The 20711-nt window shown below is 38.3% G+C and overlaps 4 protein-coding genes across 6 annotated transcripts; 2 read left to right on the top strand and 2 right to left on the bottom strand.

Annotated features, from left to right (window-relative positions):
• Positions 1-77: 77 nt before the first annotated feature.
• Positions 78-2397, bottom strand: LOC138000084 (testis-specific serine/threonine-protein kinase 3-like). Its single transcript, XM_068846240.1, has 2 exons — positions 1524-2397; positions 78-420 (listed from the first exon to the last, which is right to left on the bottom strand). Exons 1-2 carry the CDS (start codon positions 2200-2202, stop codon positions 143-145), a joined length of 957 nt encoding a protein of 318 aa, XP_068702341.1. The 5' UTR covers positions 2203-2397; the 3' UTR covers positions 78-142.
• A 17-nt stretch (positions 2398-2414) lies between these two features.
• Positions 2415-7772, top strand: LOC138000085 (coiled-coil domain-containing protein 169-like). The gene is made up of 7 exons (XM_068846241.1): positions 2415-2656; positions 3010-3092; positions 5649-5762; positions 5921-5964; positions 6207-6305; positions 7025-7078; positions 7255-7772. Exons 1-7 carry the CDS (start codon positions 2430-2432, stop codon positions 7507-7509), a joined length of 876 nt encoding a protein of 291 aa, XP_068702342.1. The 5' UTR covers positions 2415-2429; the 3' UTR covers positions 7510-7772.
• A 1150-nt stretch (positions 7773-8922) lies between these two features.
• LOC138000088 (UPF0462 protein C4orf33 homolog) lies at positions 8923-18118 on the top strand. Of its 3 annotated transcripts, none has more exons than XM_068846245.1 (6): positions 8923-9207; positions 10526-10712; positions 13045-13102; positions 15912-15963; positions 16636-16832; positions 17426-18118. In XM_068846245.1, the coding sequence occupies exons 2-6, from the start codon at positions 10604-10606 to the stop codon at positions 17511-17513; spliced, it is 504 nt and encodes a 167-aa protein (XP_068702346.1). In that variant the 5' UTR covers positions 8923-9207; positions 10526-10603; the 3' UTR covers positions 17514-18118. The 3 variants fall into 3 exon arrangements, with proteins under 3 accessions (XP_068702346.1, XP_068702345.1, XP_068702347.1); XM_068846244.1 differs by lacking the exon at positions 8923-9207 and adding an exon at positions 9457-9534; XM_068846246.1 differs by lacking the exon at positions 8923-9207 and adding an exon at positions 9524-9580.
• LOC138000072 (uncharacterized) lies at positions 17727-20571 on the bottom strand. Its single transcript, XM_068846223.1, has one exon. It carries the CDS (start codon positions 20569-20571, stop codon positions 18121-18123), a length of 2451 nt encoding a protein of 816 aa, XP_068702324.1. The 3' UTR covers positions 17727-18120.
• Between the last annotated feature and the right edge of the window lie 140 nt (positions 20572-20711).

The raw sequence follows: 20711 nt of genomic DNA, 5'->3' as shown, positions 1-20711 counted from the left end.
ATTCGCTGACTGTAATACGCGGCTTATCTCAATTTCTACAATCCAGCATTCCTTCATTTAATTCTAGGCAAGCGTATCCTGACAGAGGCCAGTGTGATGAGTTTCTTGCGGGCTCGTTTATCGCAATCACAGCAATTTCATTTCAGTCATGTGTTTCTTTGTCCTGACTGGTTAGCCAGGGTTCTATCTGCAGTTGGTCTACAGTTACCCTTTCTGCTAAGTTCCATTGCAGCATTTTGTGGATGATAGCTTTAACGGAATCTGGCAGCTTTACTTTGGACGGGAAGTTGACTCTACGGTGGACTTGTTGTAAAAGGCTCCGCAAATTCGAGTCATCAAATGGCAAGCGGCCACAGACCATGGTATAAAGAATTACACCCATACTCCAAACATCTGCTAGCGTAGCGTCGTAAGCTATACCTGTAAAAGAATTCGGATACATTCATTCGTCAGTACCCTTTCTGACCAATTACAGAACAGTGCAAATAGAATAAAGCAATATGAGAAGACAGGTGGTGCTGTTAGAGAAGTCCAGTAAATTACTAATTGAACAACGATTACAGCTCATGTTCTTGAATCACAGAATTTCTAGATCATGGTCACATTGCTGCAGTTTTGTGACACTTAGACGAAAAGTCCCTAAAAGAGCCTCCAAATTCTCCGAAAAGTGGATAATAGAGAGCTTTAGATTCTAGGACGAGAAGGACTACGATCGGGGGTGGAAGCTGAATAATTCGACCTCGATTATTCATTATTCTTTGTGTGTTTGGTTCGGATTATTCATTATTCTTTTTAGCTTTTTGTAGGTTATTCATTATTCCACTGGCATATTAACTGCGTTATTCATTATTCCGGCGTTTTCAGACCCAATTATTCATTATTCATTTTTTATTTATACTCGTTATTCAAAATGTCGTCGTGTCAAAACAAGTCACCAACACGGTAGTAGTAAGCAAGAAGAATAACTGAGCAACCTATGCTGTTAACGGAGTAAAATTAGTAGTCCGGGTTATAAGATTTCTAAGTATTTTCGCTAAAAACGGGCAGTCAAATGTCGTAGTTGCACGAAAAATGCTGCCCGAATTACTGGGCCTTAATGACAACAGGACAAGAACTGTGAACGTCCGACTCGCGTGACGTCTTTCTTGTGGGCAAAAGTCTACGCCGCTTTTTTTTCCTATAGTCCTCCTGTAAAACTGTTGAAAGAAGTTATGAAACTTTTAAGGATACGCTGAAAAAAACAAAACGCCTAAAACTATGATATTCTTAACTTAAGTTTCTATACAAAGAAAAATTTGCCCAACCTCGTCCCTAGGGCGCTTTTCCCTGGCTTTGGTGGCTTTACCCGTCCCACCCAAAGCCAAGGAAAAGCGCTCTGGGGACGAGGTTGAAATTTGCCAGTTTCTATTTCTGTCAAAGTGCTGATCCCGGTAAGGTGGAATCGTTGGCATCTCATTAAATTCACGATAAGACTTCAATCTTTTCAGTCAAGCTTTTATCTGGAGATTATAAAAAAATCACACCTTTTAGTATTTCAGGTGGTGCGTACGCATATGAACCACAATACGTATGGCAGAGTTTCCGCTTTCCCGTGGCTGAAGTTAAATTATCACGCGCAAATCCAAAGTCAGAGATCATTAAGTTATTGTCTTTGTCCAACAAGAGATTTTCACACTTCAAGTCTCTGTGCACAACATCTTGCCCATGTACATAACTGATCCCAACGACCAGTTGCCTGAACAAGTTTTTTGCAGTCTCTTCAGGGATTGCACCATTCTTTCTTATGTACTCCAAAAGATCTCCGCTTTCCGCCAAATTTGTGATGATGTACATCCTTGTGTTGGTCTCTATTACCTCTATCAGTGTCACGACATGAGGATGGCGAAGTCGTTTAAGAACTTTTATCTCGCGAGGTAGAAACTTTAAAAGGAAATCTTCAGGTGCCTTCTTTTTACAAATTATTTTCACCGCTACTAGTTTCTTGTGTCTTCTGGAGTATGCTTTCCTCACGACAGCGTATGACCCTTTTCCAAGAATGTCTCCCAGTTGATAGCCGTATCTTTCAAGCAATGCAGTCACGCCCGCTAGCGGATTTTCTGTTCGACTAGCGCCAGAATCTTGCTTTTCCGATTTTTCGGTTTTCACTTGAGCGTCCTTGGTATCTTGGCTGTCCTGTGGCTTTTGATCTGGATTGGCTGACATTTACGAACTGTTTGCATTGAAAAATTTTTTGGTGGATTCCAGGGATATATTCAGCCTTTCCGACTTGATGAAACTCTCTCTCATAATTAATACTTTCCTGATTGCAATCATTAGCATTGTTGACGTCATTACAGTAATTGATTATGTATTTGTTAATGAAACAGAATGAACGAATGAACGGCTTTTATTGTTTTTATTATTCGTTACCATAGTAACTGACATGCGCCATGCATGCCAGAAGAGCCACAGACATTACTTCTGTGGTGATTTTTAAGGAAAGTCGTCAAACTGGAATCAAGAAGAGCAAGAAACGAGCACAGACGTCCAAAAAAAGCTGCAAAATGAGCAGTCCACGGAGCCAAAAATCTCAGCAACAGTCGAAGGCACCAAGAAGTGAGCTTGATTATGAAATCGAACGGCTAAAGGCAGAGATTCAACAAGAACGGCAAATGAAGTAAGGAATTAGACTTTATTTAAAGTTTAAAAGTTTGCCAGAAGTTTTTTCACTTCGATTTTCTCTGTCGAGTCGATGAAGATTTATGTAGAAGTACTTCTATCAGCATACTTGCATCTGTTCATGTAAACCTAGTGTGAAATTTATTTTGTGAACACGACTCCAAGAGATTGTAGCTTTTATCTTATACGGGACTTATATAAAGCGCATTCCCAATCGATAACGTCCAAGAAAAAGAACAGGCAAAACGACAAAATTCATGTTTATTAAAAGCAAATAACGTGTTTTAATATTAAGGTAATAATACCTAAACAATTTTGAAAGCAAGCACTGTCAAATTGTTTCATTTTTAGGGAAATGTTGGAACAGTCATCTGTTGAACTTGAGAATACTATCAGTGACCTAGAGCAAAAAAGCAACGATGTTGGACATGAAGGTAATTCACTAAATTGGCTCAAGAAGAGAATGATTTTTCAGGAAAGGCATTGGACAATGGCTGAAACGTTGTGCTCTCTGTAGATTTCTACTGTGAGATTTTTCCCGCGAACTGTTGGGTGAAACGTACAATGTACTTTTTATACAAATTGTGTCCAATAAGGCTGACCTAAAATGTCACAGTACAGAAGTAGTCACACACCACACACCAACATAAGAGGGTCATGAAGGAAGGGGGGGGGGGGGGGGGGAGCAATCCTATTTCCCAGTCCAAATTTGAACAAAATCCCAGTCATTGGCAAGTTTTTGTAGAAATCCAAGTCTCTGCTACTAAAATCCCAACCGGAATTATGATAGGGAAAAGATAATTTTAGAGCATCGATATGTTTTATGTAATGTTTAAAAAACGAGCAGCAGTGTTTTATCGGGGTTTAAAAACACGAGGAGTAGTCGAGTGTTTTTAGATGAGTTTAACCATTCCACAAAGAGCGTGTCCCTCTGGACTCAAAACAATGGTTGAAATTGTGAGAAGTGAATATTAGCATACAAGAAAAAGAAGCTATGCCGTATTAGTATTCTTTATATAAAGAATACTAACGAGGAGTGTTTTATCAGGATATAAAGCTCATACACGTGACGTTTTATCAATATTTTGATAGGCTGTTAGGCTCATGAATTATTAATGCATTTTTGAAGAAGCAGGTTAATAAGTCTCAAGGGGAAACATGAGATTACTGGAGAACGGAGGCAATAAAGACAGTGTAAGGTATAATTTGTAGCTGCATGGGATTGCTAACTTAAGTGTCTGCCAAAAAATCCCTGCTATCACCTAGCTCATAAAAGCATTCTGAATGATGATGTGTCCTGTTTCTCTATGTCACCTTCAGAGTCACCGTCATGATCATCATCATTACTGAAGTAATGTAAGTATCCTTCTCGAAGGCTTCGCCCTCTTCACTAAACCCACAACACTCGCTTGGCCAGAGGTCTTGCAAATCGGTAGGATATGTTCAAGGACGTTTCAGTGCCTGTGCCTGCCACATTTACCATGGCGCCTTGCCCAATACCTCATGTGAGCTTCTTCTTTTCGAGTGATTGCGTTAGTTGCAGTGGAATGTTGTTGGTAGGGAGCTTGAAGGTTCAAAAACAAGTCTGTTAGGATCAGGAAGGTCCTCACTCTCACACTGGCAGTGGTCAGGAACGCAAGAAGATCACATGAAACATTTTATACCGGTATTAGGAATTTTGAGCGTAACTAACGCCCGATAACCTCTGATACTGCAAATCCCATTCGCACCATGGACTCTTAACATCCCATTCTCAGTAAGAAAATACCAGTTCCCAGTGATCAAATCCCATTTTCCCACCAAAAAATCAAGTCAATCCCAGCTCCCATTTTACCCCTTCATGACCCTCACATAACTTAAACTGCTATTAATTGGTACAGGTAATTGCTATCACAGCATTTGCCTTGTTTGGTCAATGCTGGGAGGCATAATGCCAACCCTCCAGTATTTATCCATGAGTTTGCTTGATTGGAATCAATTCCCAGTCTCCTCTGCAATCTATGGGAGACCTTGCTCTGTAATAGGCTAGATTATTTTTCCAGAATTAGAACAAATTGTTTTTTTTCTGTGGTATCGCTGTTCCTATCCAGCATGTAAATACTGTATACTTAATTTCATATTGGAAGCGAAGTGCTACCCCATGTAGAGAAAGATTGACTGGGCATGAGACATATATGTTATTTGCCAGCTTGGTAGCCAAAAACTGTGACCAAACATGTTGTCTAATAAAAAGTATCTTCTGTATGTAAACAGGATTCGGTGTCAAAAAATGAAAATTTAAGGTGAAGGACAAAACTCTCTGAGTGTTACCAATCAGATTGCAGGATTCAATACCGTGCCCTCTCAGAAAAAAAGAAATGAAGATATCACGTGGTGTTGGAGATGGTTGGAAAAATATAGTAAATTTTAATGTAATAGAAATAAGCAAGTTTGAAACTTGGAATTCTTCATTATTTTTTACTTGAGCCTTGGCATTGGTATCTAACAGACGCAAACACGCCAGAGTAATATTAACTTGAACGAATCATTTTTACTGGTACATTTGATTTTTTTTTCACTCATTGTAGATTTCTACTACAATAAATTCTGATAAAATCATTGTCAACAAAATTCTTCTGATAAAATGCTATCAAAACATGATGAAATGTTTGCTACCCTGATGAGTACTTCCTGAAATACTTAAATTTACACCTGACATGACAAGCTACTGAGTAACTTACCCTTTTTAGTAAAAAGCTTCCCTTCAAACACTTCCCTTGCATCAATGTTAATGATTTTGAAAATATAATCCCTTCGAACGCTTCCTTTTGCATCAACAAATGTACTCAAACAAGAGATTATGAGTAATTGTAGATTTAAGTCTGTCAAACATAAATTCACCAAACAGATAAAAGTCGATAAACTGAAGTCGAGATATCAGGGCAGAAATAGGACGCTGCCCTGTGCAGGCAGCAATGATGATATAACAATAATATTATTATTTTACCTAGATAATGAATGGAAAACACGGTTTCAGACCCAGGAGGAGATGAACAAACAACTTGAAAAACAAGTTGTAATATTACGTGACAAACTGGGCCAGTTAAAAATCCCCTCCCGTGATGGTAAGATTGTACAGTTGTCCTTGTCTTTTTAATATCAGATGGACTTGCTTGCTCTCAACTGTCTTATTTCTTCTTTACTTAATCATGGAACAGAGTTTTGTCTGCAAAGTTGCAATTATTTCTCACTGTGTAACATCTTATTTGATTCTCTGTTCCAGGAAAACCAAGTAACCACCTGAAGACATATAATGGCTTGTCAGATGTAAGTGAGATGGTTGATATTTTTCTTTTAATTAAAGGTGCTGACAAGTGTTAGGGTTAGGGTTAGGAACCCTAAACCCAAACGAAAAATGTATGATATGCCTATTTTCATGAAATAAAGTGTTCGTTCATAATCATTAGTAATTAAAGTGTTTAAATTTTGTATTTGAATATTAACTTCGTTAGCTATGTTGTACTGTTTGTAATGTATTTTTATTTTCATTTTTTTTTTACCACAACCAGGCAGAAATTAGAAAGCTTATGAGACAACTGGAGAAAGACAAGGTTGAACTGCAGGGACAATTGAGAGACCTGGAATGGCGATTGGACAATGAATCTAAGGTTTGTTTTTATTTTCTACAATGTGCTGTTCAGGTTTCCCAAATTTTTTTACCTCTGGAGCATGATTTGTTGAATGATAATCTTTTATTAATAAACATTCTTGAAGCTCCCATTTCCATCAGTGATTGAAATTCCATCGCTGCAATGTAATTAGCAGGTGATTGATGCAAGAGCTTTCAGGTCACAATTAAAATAATGAAGGACTTAATGCAAAACCCTTGTAAAGGAATTTCAAGTACCAGTAGTTACAGCATCTGACCCCTGCAATGGGAATGGAGGCATAGAAAGAAGGAATTTTTGTAACAATCTCTATCTCCACCATTGCATTTTTATCATTGTATTCATGTCTCATAGGATTTGTTTAAATTGCCTTTACATTCATACCTAATTTTATTCAGTTGGACTTGAATATGACGTTAATCTAACATCACAAATGTTGTCCTTTTTTAACCAAGATGTTTTTGCATACCAGTATTTCGCTTTTATGGCATTGTCTTATATCATAAAAAGTTCAAGGGTTACAAGATCAAATAGAAATAGTTAAAAACTGTTGTGGGCCATTTTGTCCCTTTATGCCCACAACTGCAGTGATAGCTCAGTATTTGCCCACAAATTTTATTTGATGAATGAATCAAATTACAACACAAAAACTATTTATTGTGGTCCTGCAATAAACGTATATCTACCAAATGTAAGAACAAATTTGTTTTGTCCTCTAGGCATACTACAAAATAAATGAAGAGAGGAAGAAGTACTTAACTGAGTTGGATGAGGCCAGTATAAAAAATGCAAACTTGGTTCATTGGCTTGTAATTCATTGGTTGTAATTCTTTTTCTGTTTTATCTTTCTCTTTCTTTCTGTCTTATCTGCTTTATCCTTTCCCCCCAGAGAAGAATTCCTGTGTGGTTCTCTTGTGGCTAACCATGCCAACTGTATTCTAATTTTTAGACTGCTACATTCATTGATGAAACAAAAACTAAGACAAGACAGGCTTTAAGTGAAGCTATGAGAGAAAATGAGGCCCAGTTGCAGGCAACAAAATTTAGGAATCCACAGCATTATGGTCTACCAGATAATCAGAGGATTATTGATCCAAGAAAGGGACCTGTTAAGAAAGCAGCCGCAGTGCACAAACTACCAAAACTAGACAATTCAGGATCAGGAAACAGAGAGTTAACAGCAAACAACTCTGGTCATAGTTAGCACACACAGAGGCTTGGTACCTCACCCCATCCTAATTTACAAAGAAAATAAATATGCGGCTGTGCCTGGAACTTGTTTATATCATTAAATTAAACGTGACTGTCTCATAGAATTTTTACAGATGTTTCAGACATTCACCATTCAAATTTATCTGTAAATAGCTTTTTGAAATTATATAATTTGAAATGTTTTTTTCTTTCTTGAAGTTTTTCTTTTTCATTCAAGATGATAGCTTAGAAAGAAATAAAAGAGTTGTTCATAGTTCTAAATGCTTTTATTACTACAAAGTACAATTACTTTATTATGTACATAGACTTCAGGTACTTTTTTTTTTAGGTGTAATTCTCCCTGCATTTGTATTTAAAACTGTGAATGTTCAATTTGCAACTATAGATTGAAGTATTAAATCACATTTAACCCATTGACTCCCTGAGGTTCTCCATTGACGAGAAAAATCGTCTGGCGTTAGACAGAGTAAAATACTAAGGGTGCGTTCGATTGACCCTATTCCGGAATAAGAATACGTGGAGCAATGATTTAAAACTGTATGTTTGGCGTTTTGAAGCAACAAGAATAATAAAGATATGTTTAAAATAGCATTTTAGCAGGTGTTTGACAATTTTAACGTGAATCCCCGTAAAAGCGAAGGATTTCTAACTTCTATTCCTATTCCGGAATACGGTCAATCGAACGCGCCCTAAGTCTGGCCGGTTTAGGCCGGTTTGGGCGTTTTAACTTAATAATGGGGACATGTTTTTCAATTTTACTTGCATGGGACAAGTTCAAGACTATTATGTGCCCCTGTTCTCAACACAAGTGAAAGTCTACCCCAACACAAGCTGTTTCACAAGAGTCAGTCTGTTTTTTTCAAATATCAAAGCCACTAAACATTTTCTGAAAGATTTGAACAATAAGCAGAACAAATCCCACAGGTGGGGAATGCTTGTCAACTTGGTCTTCTTGTAGGTCTGCTTCAATAACAATTAAGGGCTTGAAACTGCGACCAATACAGTCGCATTTGAGACTGAATGTTTTCCCTTTGCGACTAAAATATCTGGAGAAGTCGCAAATTTGCGACTTGCATTGTTTTCATCTTCGCTCTTTCGAAACAAAAGGGTTAGCAGTTGCCACTTTGCTTCTCTTTTTACTAAGATAAATGAAGAAATGACAAAATTATTTTGTTTCTCGCCTTGAGTTTTCTTTCAATCTGAAGATAGCGTAATTGTAGCGTAATGTCGCTGCGATGTTACGTGCACAACTCTATTCCTTCGATGTCATTCGCCATTTTCAGCGGATTCTTAACACAAGTATTGTGGGCTCATATTTTGTTTTGCTATACAGCTGACAAGACGATTTTGCGACTGCGACGACTGTGTCTAAATTCGTATCTTGTCGCAAAATTGCGACTGGATTTTTTCGCCAATTTCAAGCCCTGAACTGTTACACGTGTTGTCATTAGAAATGCAAACTTAATCAATAGGATAATAATAAGGAAGATATTTGTTTACAAACATTGCTTTTGTTATTCAAATGTGCCAACCACAGGAACAAAAGACCCTTTGTTTCGACAACCAATGAGGCTCTGGTCGGCACATTAATGGCAATAGTGAACAATATCTTCCCAATAGTAATATTGCCACTGCATCTTTGTTGAAAGAAGGACACTTTCAAACCAGGCAATAAAAAGAACTGAAAAAGGTAAGCGATGAATTAAGTGCAAAACAATATTCAGTCACGGGGAGGAACAACTGAGCGTGACCAGTTCCTGGATACCGCGAAGTAAATGCAACGAAAAATTATGTTGCTTTGCATCCAGGATAGAGTGGACAATTTGTGTTTCTTTGCTTCAACAGCCACAGATCTCATGTTGCACGACAACGATCGTGTGATGTACAAAAAGTACAAGCAAGTAATCCCACTTTCACTTCTCGTTCGTCAAAAATATCACACTTCCGGTTCGTAATACATGAAAGTGAGGCTGTTATAAATTTCTGGAGGCTGTTACGTTCGGGGCAAATGAATAAGGTAGCATATTGTGTTTAGAGGAATTACAAGGTGTTAGAGGCTTAAGGTTTCGTATCGAGTTCAAATTTGTAGGAGACTGAGACTCGTGATAGACCATTTTGGGGTTTCCATTTGACAGAACTGACCCGACCGGGCATTTGGAAGGACTAACTCCACAACGCCTTCAAATTAACAAACCTCGAGGATGATATATATATTCCTCCATTAGAATGTGAGGGATTATCGTGCAAGTGTTCTTTCAGATTGTTGCATTTTCTTCGCAAAGTGACGGGTCTGGCCGGCCAGTTCTGACAAAAGGACAGTGCCCAAAGTCAAATAAGCTGACATTTAAGGGCCGGGCACAGACGGATTTTTCGCGCGTTGCTAAGGAAATGAAATGTTACTTCCGGTAACCGACGTCATCATATCATGAGCTGACAAGAAAATTCACTCACAAGCAAAAGTCACCGCACAAACTGTTGTTTCCATCGAAGGTTTTTCCTCGCCCTTCCTCGCGCTCGTTCTCAGATCAACTGCGCATGCGTAAACGAACTGACTTCTGGTAAACCCTTTTCATCCTTGTAAAGGTTTACAGTCATACCAACAACTGGCCTGGTATTTGAGAAAGTGATCATTTAGCGATACTTCTTGTTTACAAACATTGACGTCACATTTCTTTTGATAACCACGGAACAAAAGAAATTAACCGTGACATAACAAGAAATATTGCTAAAAATGAGGTTTAACTGCTGACTGCCGAACAACAGCTATTGTATTCTGATTCCTTCAAAGAAATTAGCACCAAGTGCTAACAAAGGTGACAGGGTATTCAGGAATGAAATTTTAGTTGGTACTACCTACTGGATTTTTGCGTCCTGCATCAAGTGGCTGTTTAGGGTGCTGTTTCTCCACTATTTCCGTTTCTCCTTGAGTGTCAAGGCAATAATATAGGTTTAAACAAACAATCATAGAATAATGAGACTTGGAAGATTAAATTTTGTGCTTGTTTTAGGAAATTGAGTTTTCAATTACAACAACATGGGATGGGCATCCATTGGGTCATAATCCTGTGGAATTCACTGTTAGTGCCATGAATAATGACTTTGTGAAGGTTGGTGTCAGAGGACCTTTCTTCAATGATCCAGGAGCTCCTGTATTGCCACCTGGAAGTCCTTGCCCCGAACTATGGGAGTATGAAGGTAGAACTTTCCTTGTTATAATATAACAATGATATCAGTGGCACTCATGTGATGTATTGGGGTGGATGGACCAGGAGACCACAGTGCCCTGTAGCTGAGGCCCTAAGGCCCTATACTGTGGGATATGAGTTCCTCTGCTCTCAGGATGAGGAGTTCCCTAAGGAAAAAACAAATGTTGTAAAATACCATAATGACGTCTGAAGTATTTAGTGGGGGAATGCCGGAAAAGGTACCAATGGTGCCCTGGCTGGCATGGTGTCTGGGCAAGAGTGGCCAGCAGTAGGTGGCAATCCTGCTACTGGAAGGTTAAGATGTACACTGTATCATGGAGTGCTACATCTGAAGTGATCTGAGCAAGAGAGTATAGGAAAGGAAGGATGGCTGGGTGGGAGACAGGGCCATGGAAGAAAGGATAGCAGATTTAGCCAGGGCAATAAGAAAGAATGTAAATGTAAATGCTTTGTTTATAGTGGAAGTGCACTTACCTATCAAGCTAGTTCAAAGGCACCCCACTTTTAATAATCTGAAAGCAACAATTTAAACCTGACAGAAATGTGATTAAGAACCCCAACTGATGCAACCAGTTGCCTATTTACAAAGCATGGTAGAGTTGAATCTGGGACAACCGGAAACAAATCCAAACCAGAGGTTAGAGTGGGAGTTGAGCCCAGAGATGAAAAGGAACATCAGAAATGGAAATGCTAGAATTGATGCTGTACGTAGTAGACACTGCAAGAATGCCACAAAATCACACAAAAGAAAGGAAGGGCTCCTGGATATAGATTTGAAGAGCAGCATGGGATGTTGAAAAAATATTGTGAATCAATTTTCCTTATTCACTGGAAAGAATGAGAATGAGAGGTTTAGGCAAAAATTAAATATTTAATATTTGTGTATGATCTTTAAAGAAGTGGAAAATGGTCTATGCAGAAACCTATTGGTCTAAGAAACGTGGAATTAGGCCAAAAGTGACAAAGGTAGTGTCAGAAGTAAATGAAGAAGTTTCTCCTTCATAAACAGAGACCATAGCATTCCCAAAGCTGCCATGAAAAACCATGAGAAGCTTTGGCTTTATATCTTTGCCTCACCCTGTGGTCTAGGATACTCTTTTTTTCGTTCCTTAACAATCTATTCTGTCATCAAGTGTAGAGATCTTTCTTAATGATCTTCATCGTCCTTCGCACGCAAAGTCACCTTTAAATTATATTAATTTTTTTTGTAGACAATAAATTTAGGGAGCATTCACAAAAACTTGTAGGGGGACTGATGAGAACTAATCATTTTCTACTCTCTAAAAAAACTTGGAGGACCCCTACTTGCTGCATTAAACATTTTCAGGGACCCCCTTTTAGTATCCATAAAATTTGAGACACTCCCAAACTACCTCATGGCCACAAAAAGAAAAAATTCCCTGGCCCAGGTCAAAGCTTTAATCACTTGCAGAATCACTTGCTTCTACCACTGACAAGCCTATTGGTTGAAAAGTGAAATTGATGCAAAAGCGTCAAGGCCAAAAGGTCAAATTCACATTACTGCACAGACAGGGTTTTTGAAAGCAGGGGGGGTCTTGGGGCATGCCATCACCCCCCCCCCCCCCCCCCAAAGTTTTTGTGAATGTTCCCTTACAGCACAGCTGATATGGTGATGTAAAACTAGGTGATCTATTTAGGAAAGAAAACCATTTATCAATGCAGCTATTTATTTGATCAATATATTATTAGCACCTGGTCAGAGTAGGGTTTGAACTTGGACTGTAAATTAACTTCTATCTTCCAGGGTTTTCAATAAGAATTTTATTAGGCGGTGTCACAGCGTTTTGTGTTTCCCCGTGTTACCTATTCCCCAAACACTGGGCACTTGTGCTGTGTGTTCCCCTCTTCCCTTGCCATATTTTCAGTGCTGGTATTTTTTACAGGTCACAGGTCATTGTTTTACCAATACAGAAAGTATTCATATTCTGCTATCATATTTATTGTTATGGCATGATTACTTTCCTTTATTTTCATATTTCTTTTTGTTTTGTTGTATTCTGAAGTCGGCCGGCCATCTTGAAGGGAACACTTGGCACCTAAATCTTTTATGGGGAGGGAAGGGGGAACACACAGCACTAATGTCCAGTGTTTGGGAGAACACATAACATGGGGGAACACAAAATGTTGCGGCACTGGCTCTTATTGAAAATCCTGATCTTCTGTTCAGTTTAAAAGCTGGGTGGAGTCTGTGACATTATTTTCTCAAAATGCCTTGCCCCTTATTTATATTGTTGGGTTTGACTTTCCATTGAATTTGATGATACTAAGCTTATGAAAAATCTTAAAATATTTTGTTGTAGTGGCTGAAATTTTCTTCCTGGGAGCTGATGATAAATATCTAGAAGTTGAGTTATGCCCGTAAGTAGAATTGTTATTTTAATGTTAATGTGTCACAGAATTGATAATGCAAAGATTCTTTGATCATTACTTGAGCAGTAATGAAAGAAAATCCTACAAAAATTAGTTAGGCTTGAATGGTTTGTTCTCAGTTAATGTTCATAAGTTATAAACCAAAAATGTCAGGAAAGTGTATTTTTATGGAGAAATGGTTGTAGGGTAGGGTAAACAAAAATGCTGTTCACCGAGTGGTTTTGCCTTTTAAAGATCAGAAGACAGCCGATGCAGTGAAAAGGCAATTATCAGATCTAAGCAACAAAATCAATCACACTCTTCAACCTGTTTTCAAGAGTCATAAAATTTGTGAAGACCTCAAGATGTGTGAGCCCAAACCACCTATAATTCGCAAACAATACATTGTGCATAATTACCAATGTGATCTGTGTGATGCAGAGTATGTTGGCTACACCAGCTGACACTTCAGTGTATTGGCGAACACCGTTATTCAGCAATCGGCAAGCACTTAAAGAACGACTACGGTCTGGAAACCATCGGTGACCTCACCGACAATTTTTCCGTTTTGAAGAAGTGCAACAGAAAACTGGACTGTATGATTTATGAAATGTTATTCATAAAGAAGAAGAGGCCATGCTTAAACACACAATCAGACTCCATATGCACAAAACTATTTACAATGTATTTAAATTTGTCACCATTTCCATTTACACTTTTACTCCTTTTGTGTTATCACCTCGCATGGTATATACCAAGTTACACCTTTTGTTTTACCTCGCATGGTATATATTAAGTTATATTAAGTTTATTCTCTCTTCACTTTTGCATATTTTTATCCAGAAATAGTTTGTGGTATTTATTCATTCATTCACATTAGTCATAAAAAGATCAGCTTGAATAGCAGCTGTTTTTCTAAATATAATTAACTGTCACAAGGAAACTTGATGAAGCCCTGAAGCTGGTATGGATAGATCTCCCAAGACTGATTAGATACATCAGTAAATAGAGAGTTGGCAAAGAAAACAAAACTTAACTGAGAAATCATCTATTGATTTGAATTAAATCAATAACTGAATCCCTCTATGACAAAGCTTACCTTTATTGACTCCTATAATAATAATAATTGGCTCTTAACAGTAAGGTATTTATTACCTACCCATTCTTGGAACAAACGTCTATCAATTTTATCTTTTTAATCTTAATTTTATTGATCAATTTTAATTAAGTGTCCCCAATTAGCTCTTAGCTAAGAGCTAAATAGTTATAGACACTTGAATAAAGTTTATGTATGTATGTATGTATGTATACATGCTGATTCTCAAATCTTCACGCCCTAGGATTCCAGGGAACTGGTTGCAAAACTAAATTCTGATTTTGCTCATGTACATAACTGAATCCCTCTATGACAAAGCTTACCTTTATTGACTCCTATAATAATAATAATTGGCTCTTAACAGTAAGGTATTCATTACCTACCCATTCTTGGAACAAGCACACATAAACGCCTAGGAGTAAGGATAGATGAATAGATGTTGACTGTCTTCAGGGTTCTGGTACTACCCAAACCTACTGCTAGGTTAACATTTAAAGCGGAGTGTTTTTTGACAGTCTTCACTTTACACTGCAGGAGCGGATCTAGCATTTTTTAAAAGTGGGGGCCGAACAAGAATACTAATCAGCGCACGTTAGGGTGCCTCGGTAGCGCCCTAGGCGCTTCTTTCTAGGGGGGTCTGGGGGCATGCCCCCCCACAAAATTTTCAAAATTTGGGTACTCCTACATGCAATCTGGTGCAATCTGGAAAGTAAAATATCAGGATTTCATGTTGAATAAAATTATAAGTTGTGGTTATAATGATGCATGGTTTGTGACTCTTCGGTCCAAAGTCACAACAGCCTTGGAAGAAACGAATGAAGTTTCTGTATACCACAAGTGCGCAGGATGGTGATCTTTACGTCTGCTTTCTTAGCCATTTTCTGAATCTTTTCATGCACTGAATGCGCAAACACTGTTTTTGCATCCTTGCGTATATCTGCCAGCTGATCTTTCACCACGTTAATATGCCTGTATGCCTCAATAACATCCAATGTCGAACCCTGTAACGAACGGCTAAGTCCTACCCTGAATCCAAAAAGATGCTTGGCAGTGTAAAAGGCAGCAATGAACACAGGGTTCTTGATTTGATGGAAGAGCACATAAGCACGTACGTGTCACAATGTTATTCTCATTGTACCTAACCAAAATATATATAATTATGTATACAGACATGGATTATACGTTGTTACAGTCTCTGTAAAATAGGTTGACTGTAAACAAGTAATTCTCATCCAGTCTTCTTCGTCATTTCAAAAGGATAACATTAACGCCGGTAACGTTGAAAGCTTTTTCGCACAACTTTGGTCATACTATTAGCGAAAAATCATGCTTTAGCTAAAAAAATCAAAAGATCCAACAGACTGCTTACAAAATTATAAAGTTATTGTATATTTTGACAAAAAAATAAATCTCCGACGAACTGAAAGGGGGGGCCGCGGCCCCCTCAGCCCCCCCCCCCCCCCCCCCCCCATCCTAAATCCGCCCTGCACTGACCAATAATAACAAGGCACCTTAGTTTGGAAGCTGAGGAGTACTGCATTAGCTTAGTTGTATTGTTTGTCCTAAGTAATTTAAGCAAAAGCACTCCATGAAAATCACTTTACAGTATTGTTGTTGGGGCTGGTGTATTTCTTTTACTGGATTTGAAACAAAAGTGTTTCCTACCTACCTTCCCCATCTATCTACCATGAACGTACCCTCTCCTCTTATTTTTCTTTTCAGTCATGGTCAGCATTTGGTGCTTCTTCTTAATGGCACAAGAAATATTATCAAGGCAAGAATAATATTCATTTAATACCTGAGTGTGCAAATAGCCTTACAGTTTGACTACCACATGAACTTGTTCTGGGTACAGTAGTAAAATAGTCAGCTATCTTGTCTTTCTCCCACCAGTTGGGTCCTCAAATATATATTTTTGTTTCATTGGCCCAAAAACTCCTAAAGGGAAGTATTCAGTGAATAAATTAGAGATAAATGTATTATTTGATTTCATTGTAAGTTAAAGTTGGGTTAAAAAAGGACACTGTAACCTGCCTGTTTTTCTCAGAGCTGAGAGAATTACGCTGTAAACATATTTTCTTCTGCTTTATGGACTGCAGCATGGTCAGGTTGTAAAGTTGGCAGACTTGATAATCCGTAGCCTGCATGGTGTTTGTTTGAAGGGAAAGGGAGAACCAGTGGGAGAATGAGCACCCTTCTTATTCTCCTGCCAGTTTTCCCTTCGCCTTCGAACGCTGCCACACAGGCTAGGTAATCTGTGTTAACTTGTTCAAGTCTCCACTTTTCGGTTTAACTTGACTGCACTTGAAAATGAACAACTTGCCTGCCTTCCATCACCAACAGTGATTGTTGCATGTTTTTTAATTTGCATCATCAATTTTGTTTCAGTGTCCTTGAAATGTCTCTCAAAGAGCAAGGCCAACTGAGTATTTTATTGTAACTGTAGGATAAACTTGCCTTGGAGTACACAGCAGCAATAACTGATGAGCCGAATAAAACATGGCAAGGCACTGCCATTATTCCAGTGGATTACTTTCCCCCTGAAGTGGGAAAGATTAATGCATATGCCATTCATGGTTCAGGGGAATACAGGCAGTATGAAGCATTGTATCCTGCTACAACTAAATTTCACACCCCTGATTTGTAAGTTCATGGTTTTGAGAAAACATGACTTTTCTTCCAATATAAATTTCCAGTTGCCTTGATTCTCAAGGTATCTAGAATTCCTCCTGCTGCTGTCATTTTTTGGTGGAAATGGTTTCAGGTTCCTTTGACAAACTCTTCAAGAATTTTATGGTTTTATCATGACTACCAATCATCTAGATGCACACTTAGTTCACTAGAACTTTGAAAATATCTTTTTCCTGTAGTTCTGATCCATAAGCCTCTAGTTTGCACAATTTGAATCTGTGGACATCATAAATCATAAAAATATAGATGTATGCAAATTCTTAAAATCATTTTGCCATGGATGAAATGGAATACCGGACCAGTTTTTCCCGGAGCCCATGCCCAAGATATATTTCTTTCATCAATTGTGTTCTAAAAAGGAAACAGATCAACTCCTAAGCTTTATAAAAAAATAATAATTTGCCAACAATTATTTCAAGTGCTGCAAAGTTTCAAATGATCTTTCTTTTCACAAGTGATTCAAAGTCAAGAAAATTAGTCCATTCAACCTTTCCTGCATTTCCGATAATAGTAACAAGCTATCTTTATTTCTCTCTTTTTTCCAGCCATCGCCTTCAGTTCTTCAAGGATTTTGCTTTCAAAGATCTTTTCCCTGCTACATGGAAACAACCACAGTCAAGTTTCTGGGCTTAAAAGTTAAATGAACCTGTTTCAAACAGAGGCAATAAAATAGCACGAATTGCAATTATCAGTGACTGTATAATAGTTTGTTACAAAGAAAGCAGAGATTTTATTTTCAAAACGTTTAGATACTGTAAACTGCTTACTTGTACATGTACCCCATCTCCCATTGGAGCCCACAGTCCCAGCAGATTGTAGTCTATGAGACTGAAAACAGACCAGACAAACTCTGAAAGTGTATAGTTCTTTTATTGTTTTGCCTGTCTGTTCTGAAACAAATATCAAAATCTCCACAGTTGATTTCAGCCAAATGTACAAGAGATTTCATGTGTTTCTCACTCTTTTTTTCATTGGCCCTGAAAACCCCTTAAAGGGAAAGGGTCATCTAAAAGAAGATAATCCGGAACCTTCAGGGCTCCAAAGTGACTGGCATGTATTGTAATGTTATTTTCAACTTATGAATGCAAATTACCCTCTAACCCTCAAAAGGCATTGTAATTCATTTTCTTTTATAAATGCCATTGCTTGTAAGTAGCATTTTGTGAATATTAATTTGAATTATCATAAGACTGAGGTGTGAAAATGAGCCTCAAATGAAATAACTTTGTCACTCTGCAGACTATTGATGTCTGTCGTTAATAGTGAGGTGTGTGTATTGACTCAACAATTTCCATGAGAAATTGAGAGTGTATTTCCATTTCCAGTCAACAGTGGGATCAAGCTGAACAACTGCAACAAGGAAGTGAATTGTTCCAGGAGGCAAGTCTTTTCTAACAGGGGTATTTTCAGAAATTTGCATGTTGCTCAGTGACAGATGAAGCTCAACACTATAAAAAACAAAACTGCAAGAGTTTGCAACCTCAAATACAACACCACCCTGATGTTCCCGTAACAAGACGAAAAGACATTTGTTGTGCATATTGTCTGCTTTTGTTTCAGAGTGGAAACTCTCACCATAATGTTGCCATTTGGGTGAACCTTGGATTGAAATTGTGGACAACTTCCCACAGACGCATAGTCTTAAATCAACCCCTTTGTCTGCACAAGTCTGATAAATTCCATATTCACTGAGCCTGGAGAAATGAGTCAGTTTCATATCAAATAATACACTGCCAGTGATAACTTGCACTTCTACTGAAAAGGCTTCCCCGTGTTGTACAAATATGTCCAGTGACACTGTGAGGGTTTCAGCAACTCTTCTCTCTCTGACATTCTCAAACCTTTCTCCTTTTAGTCTTTCACAAGAACCAAATCCTGATACTGGCCGTTTACTCTCAGAACTTCCAAGGAAACTACTTTGAATTTTTTCGTTTAGTTTACCTAATGCAAACTCTGCAACAATGAAATGAAATGAGCCTTTAGCCACTTTCCTCTCCCAACCTTGACAAATGCATAAGGAGTGGGTTGGCATACCAAGATCATCACAACTCCTGTTTGTTGACACCAGCGCAAACAGACCAGGATCCTCAGTACTTGGAGTTTCATCACCAAAAGATGCAGCAAGTGTCATTAAAGTATGGTGCAAATCTGTGATGGACACCAATCTTTTCTGGTTATAAATCAATCCCTGCATTTTGTCATTGCCAAATAACCTTTGAATGTGGTCAGGAATTACCATGAAAAGGTGTGGCTGATATGCTTCGAACCTTCCATCTACAGTTAATGGAAAAGAGCCATATGTGTTTCCATGATCTGAAAGTATGACACTCAAAGTGTTTTGATCAGAAGCTAATTTATTTACAAAATTTGCAAGTGATGAATCTAATGTCTGAATTCTAAGCCCACTGTCTTCATGACCAATGTCTAACATGGTAAAGGAAAACAAGGACTTCTTTCCAGAATTAGAGTTTACTTCATCAATAAAGTTGTTCAGGAACTGTAACAAGTGACTGTGGTAGTGCATTCCTCCATAGCATAATTTATGGGGCCCATGAAAAGGATCTGGAACTCCAAAGGATTTTAAAACTTCACAGCTTGAGTGGGTGATTCCTGTAAAATCAATAGAATTGTTTTTTAATACAGCTGCTAAGTTATGCCATATTTCAATCAGTGGTCTCCTTTTGTTCATAACTAAGAAATCTCTAACAAGTCCCCACTCGTACATCCAACACATATCTTCTTGCCACATTGTTTGATATCCCAAAGATTTAAATTTGCTGAACATGACAGCTGCTTTTACAGGAAAAGGGTTGACAAACTGCTCCACGTCTTGAAGCTCACCGGAAAACAGAGCATTAATTGTTTCAAATGTCCTTGGCTTAATGGTATGAAAAAGCTCAAAATCCAGCACTCTTGTTGATGATTTGGCATTGATGTTTTTAAACACCTTCACTGTTTGCGGTAGTGAGCGATAGAAATGCGGTCTAGAGACTGAATCTATTAAAATAATATTTATGTTAATGGGTCTTGCTTTAGATCTTCTATGAGTTTTGTCACCTGTCACACTCCTAGGTGGCAGGACTAACAGCTGTGTTTTGGCAGTGGGATTCAAGAACTCATCACATCTCAAAAAAGCAAAAGGAAAATATTGATGCATGGGAGTGTGTTGGATGTAATCGTTCAGTTCCTTCTCCACATCTTGAAGAAATGAATAGTCTTGCCAACTCAAAGAACCATCATCTGGATTAATAAAACCAACTGAAATTAGATCTGATGAGCCACAAGGAGTGTGACACTCGACCTTTGAGTGCGGACCTGCAGACTGATCCCTGAGCACTTTACACAAATTAACAAGGGAATTGTTACAAGCGTCAGGGTTCGAATTTATCGTGAAGATGGACTTTGCAAATAAGCAGGCATTCTCTCGTACTCTGGGTAACTGACAAATAGCTGGTTCTACTGATACAGAGTCTTGCTGATCATGAATAGAAAGATCTGGGCATGCTGAAGTGACCTTGCTCTTCACATGAGTCTCACTCGGCTTGGGCCAATTGCGATGTTCTGATTCTGATTCGTCCAGGAGCAATACTTGGTACATCAAAACTGTCACAACGATAGATGTTAAAGAGATCAATGAAACAATCACTATCCTCTTTTTGTGACGAAATCTGGCAGTATATCTGGGAAGCATTGGCACTCACAGCTTCCTAATAAAGGGCAGCACTGGATGATTACACCAAGCTACAAAAGCACCAGCTCCCTTCTCCGCGAAATCATCCGAATCCGTACTTAACAATCGTTCATTGTTCGTCCTCCTCAAAGGAAGCCATA

Source organism: Montipora foliosa, chromosome 4 (genome assembly GCF_036669935.1).
Source record: "Montipora foliosa isolate CH-2021 chromosome 4, ASM3666993v2, whole genome shotgun sequence".
NCBI classification, from domain to species: Eukaryota; Metazoa; Cnidaria; class Anthozoa; order Scleractinia; family Acroporidae; genus Montipora; species Montipora foliosa.
This window is presented reverse-complemented; position numbering and strand designations above follow the sequence as displayed.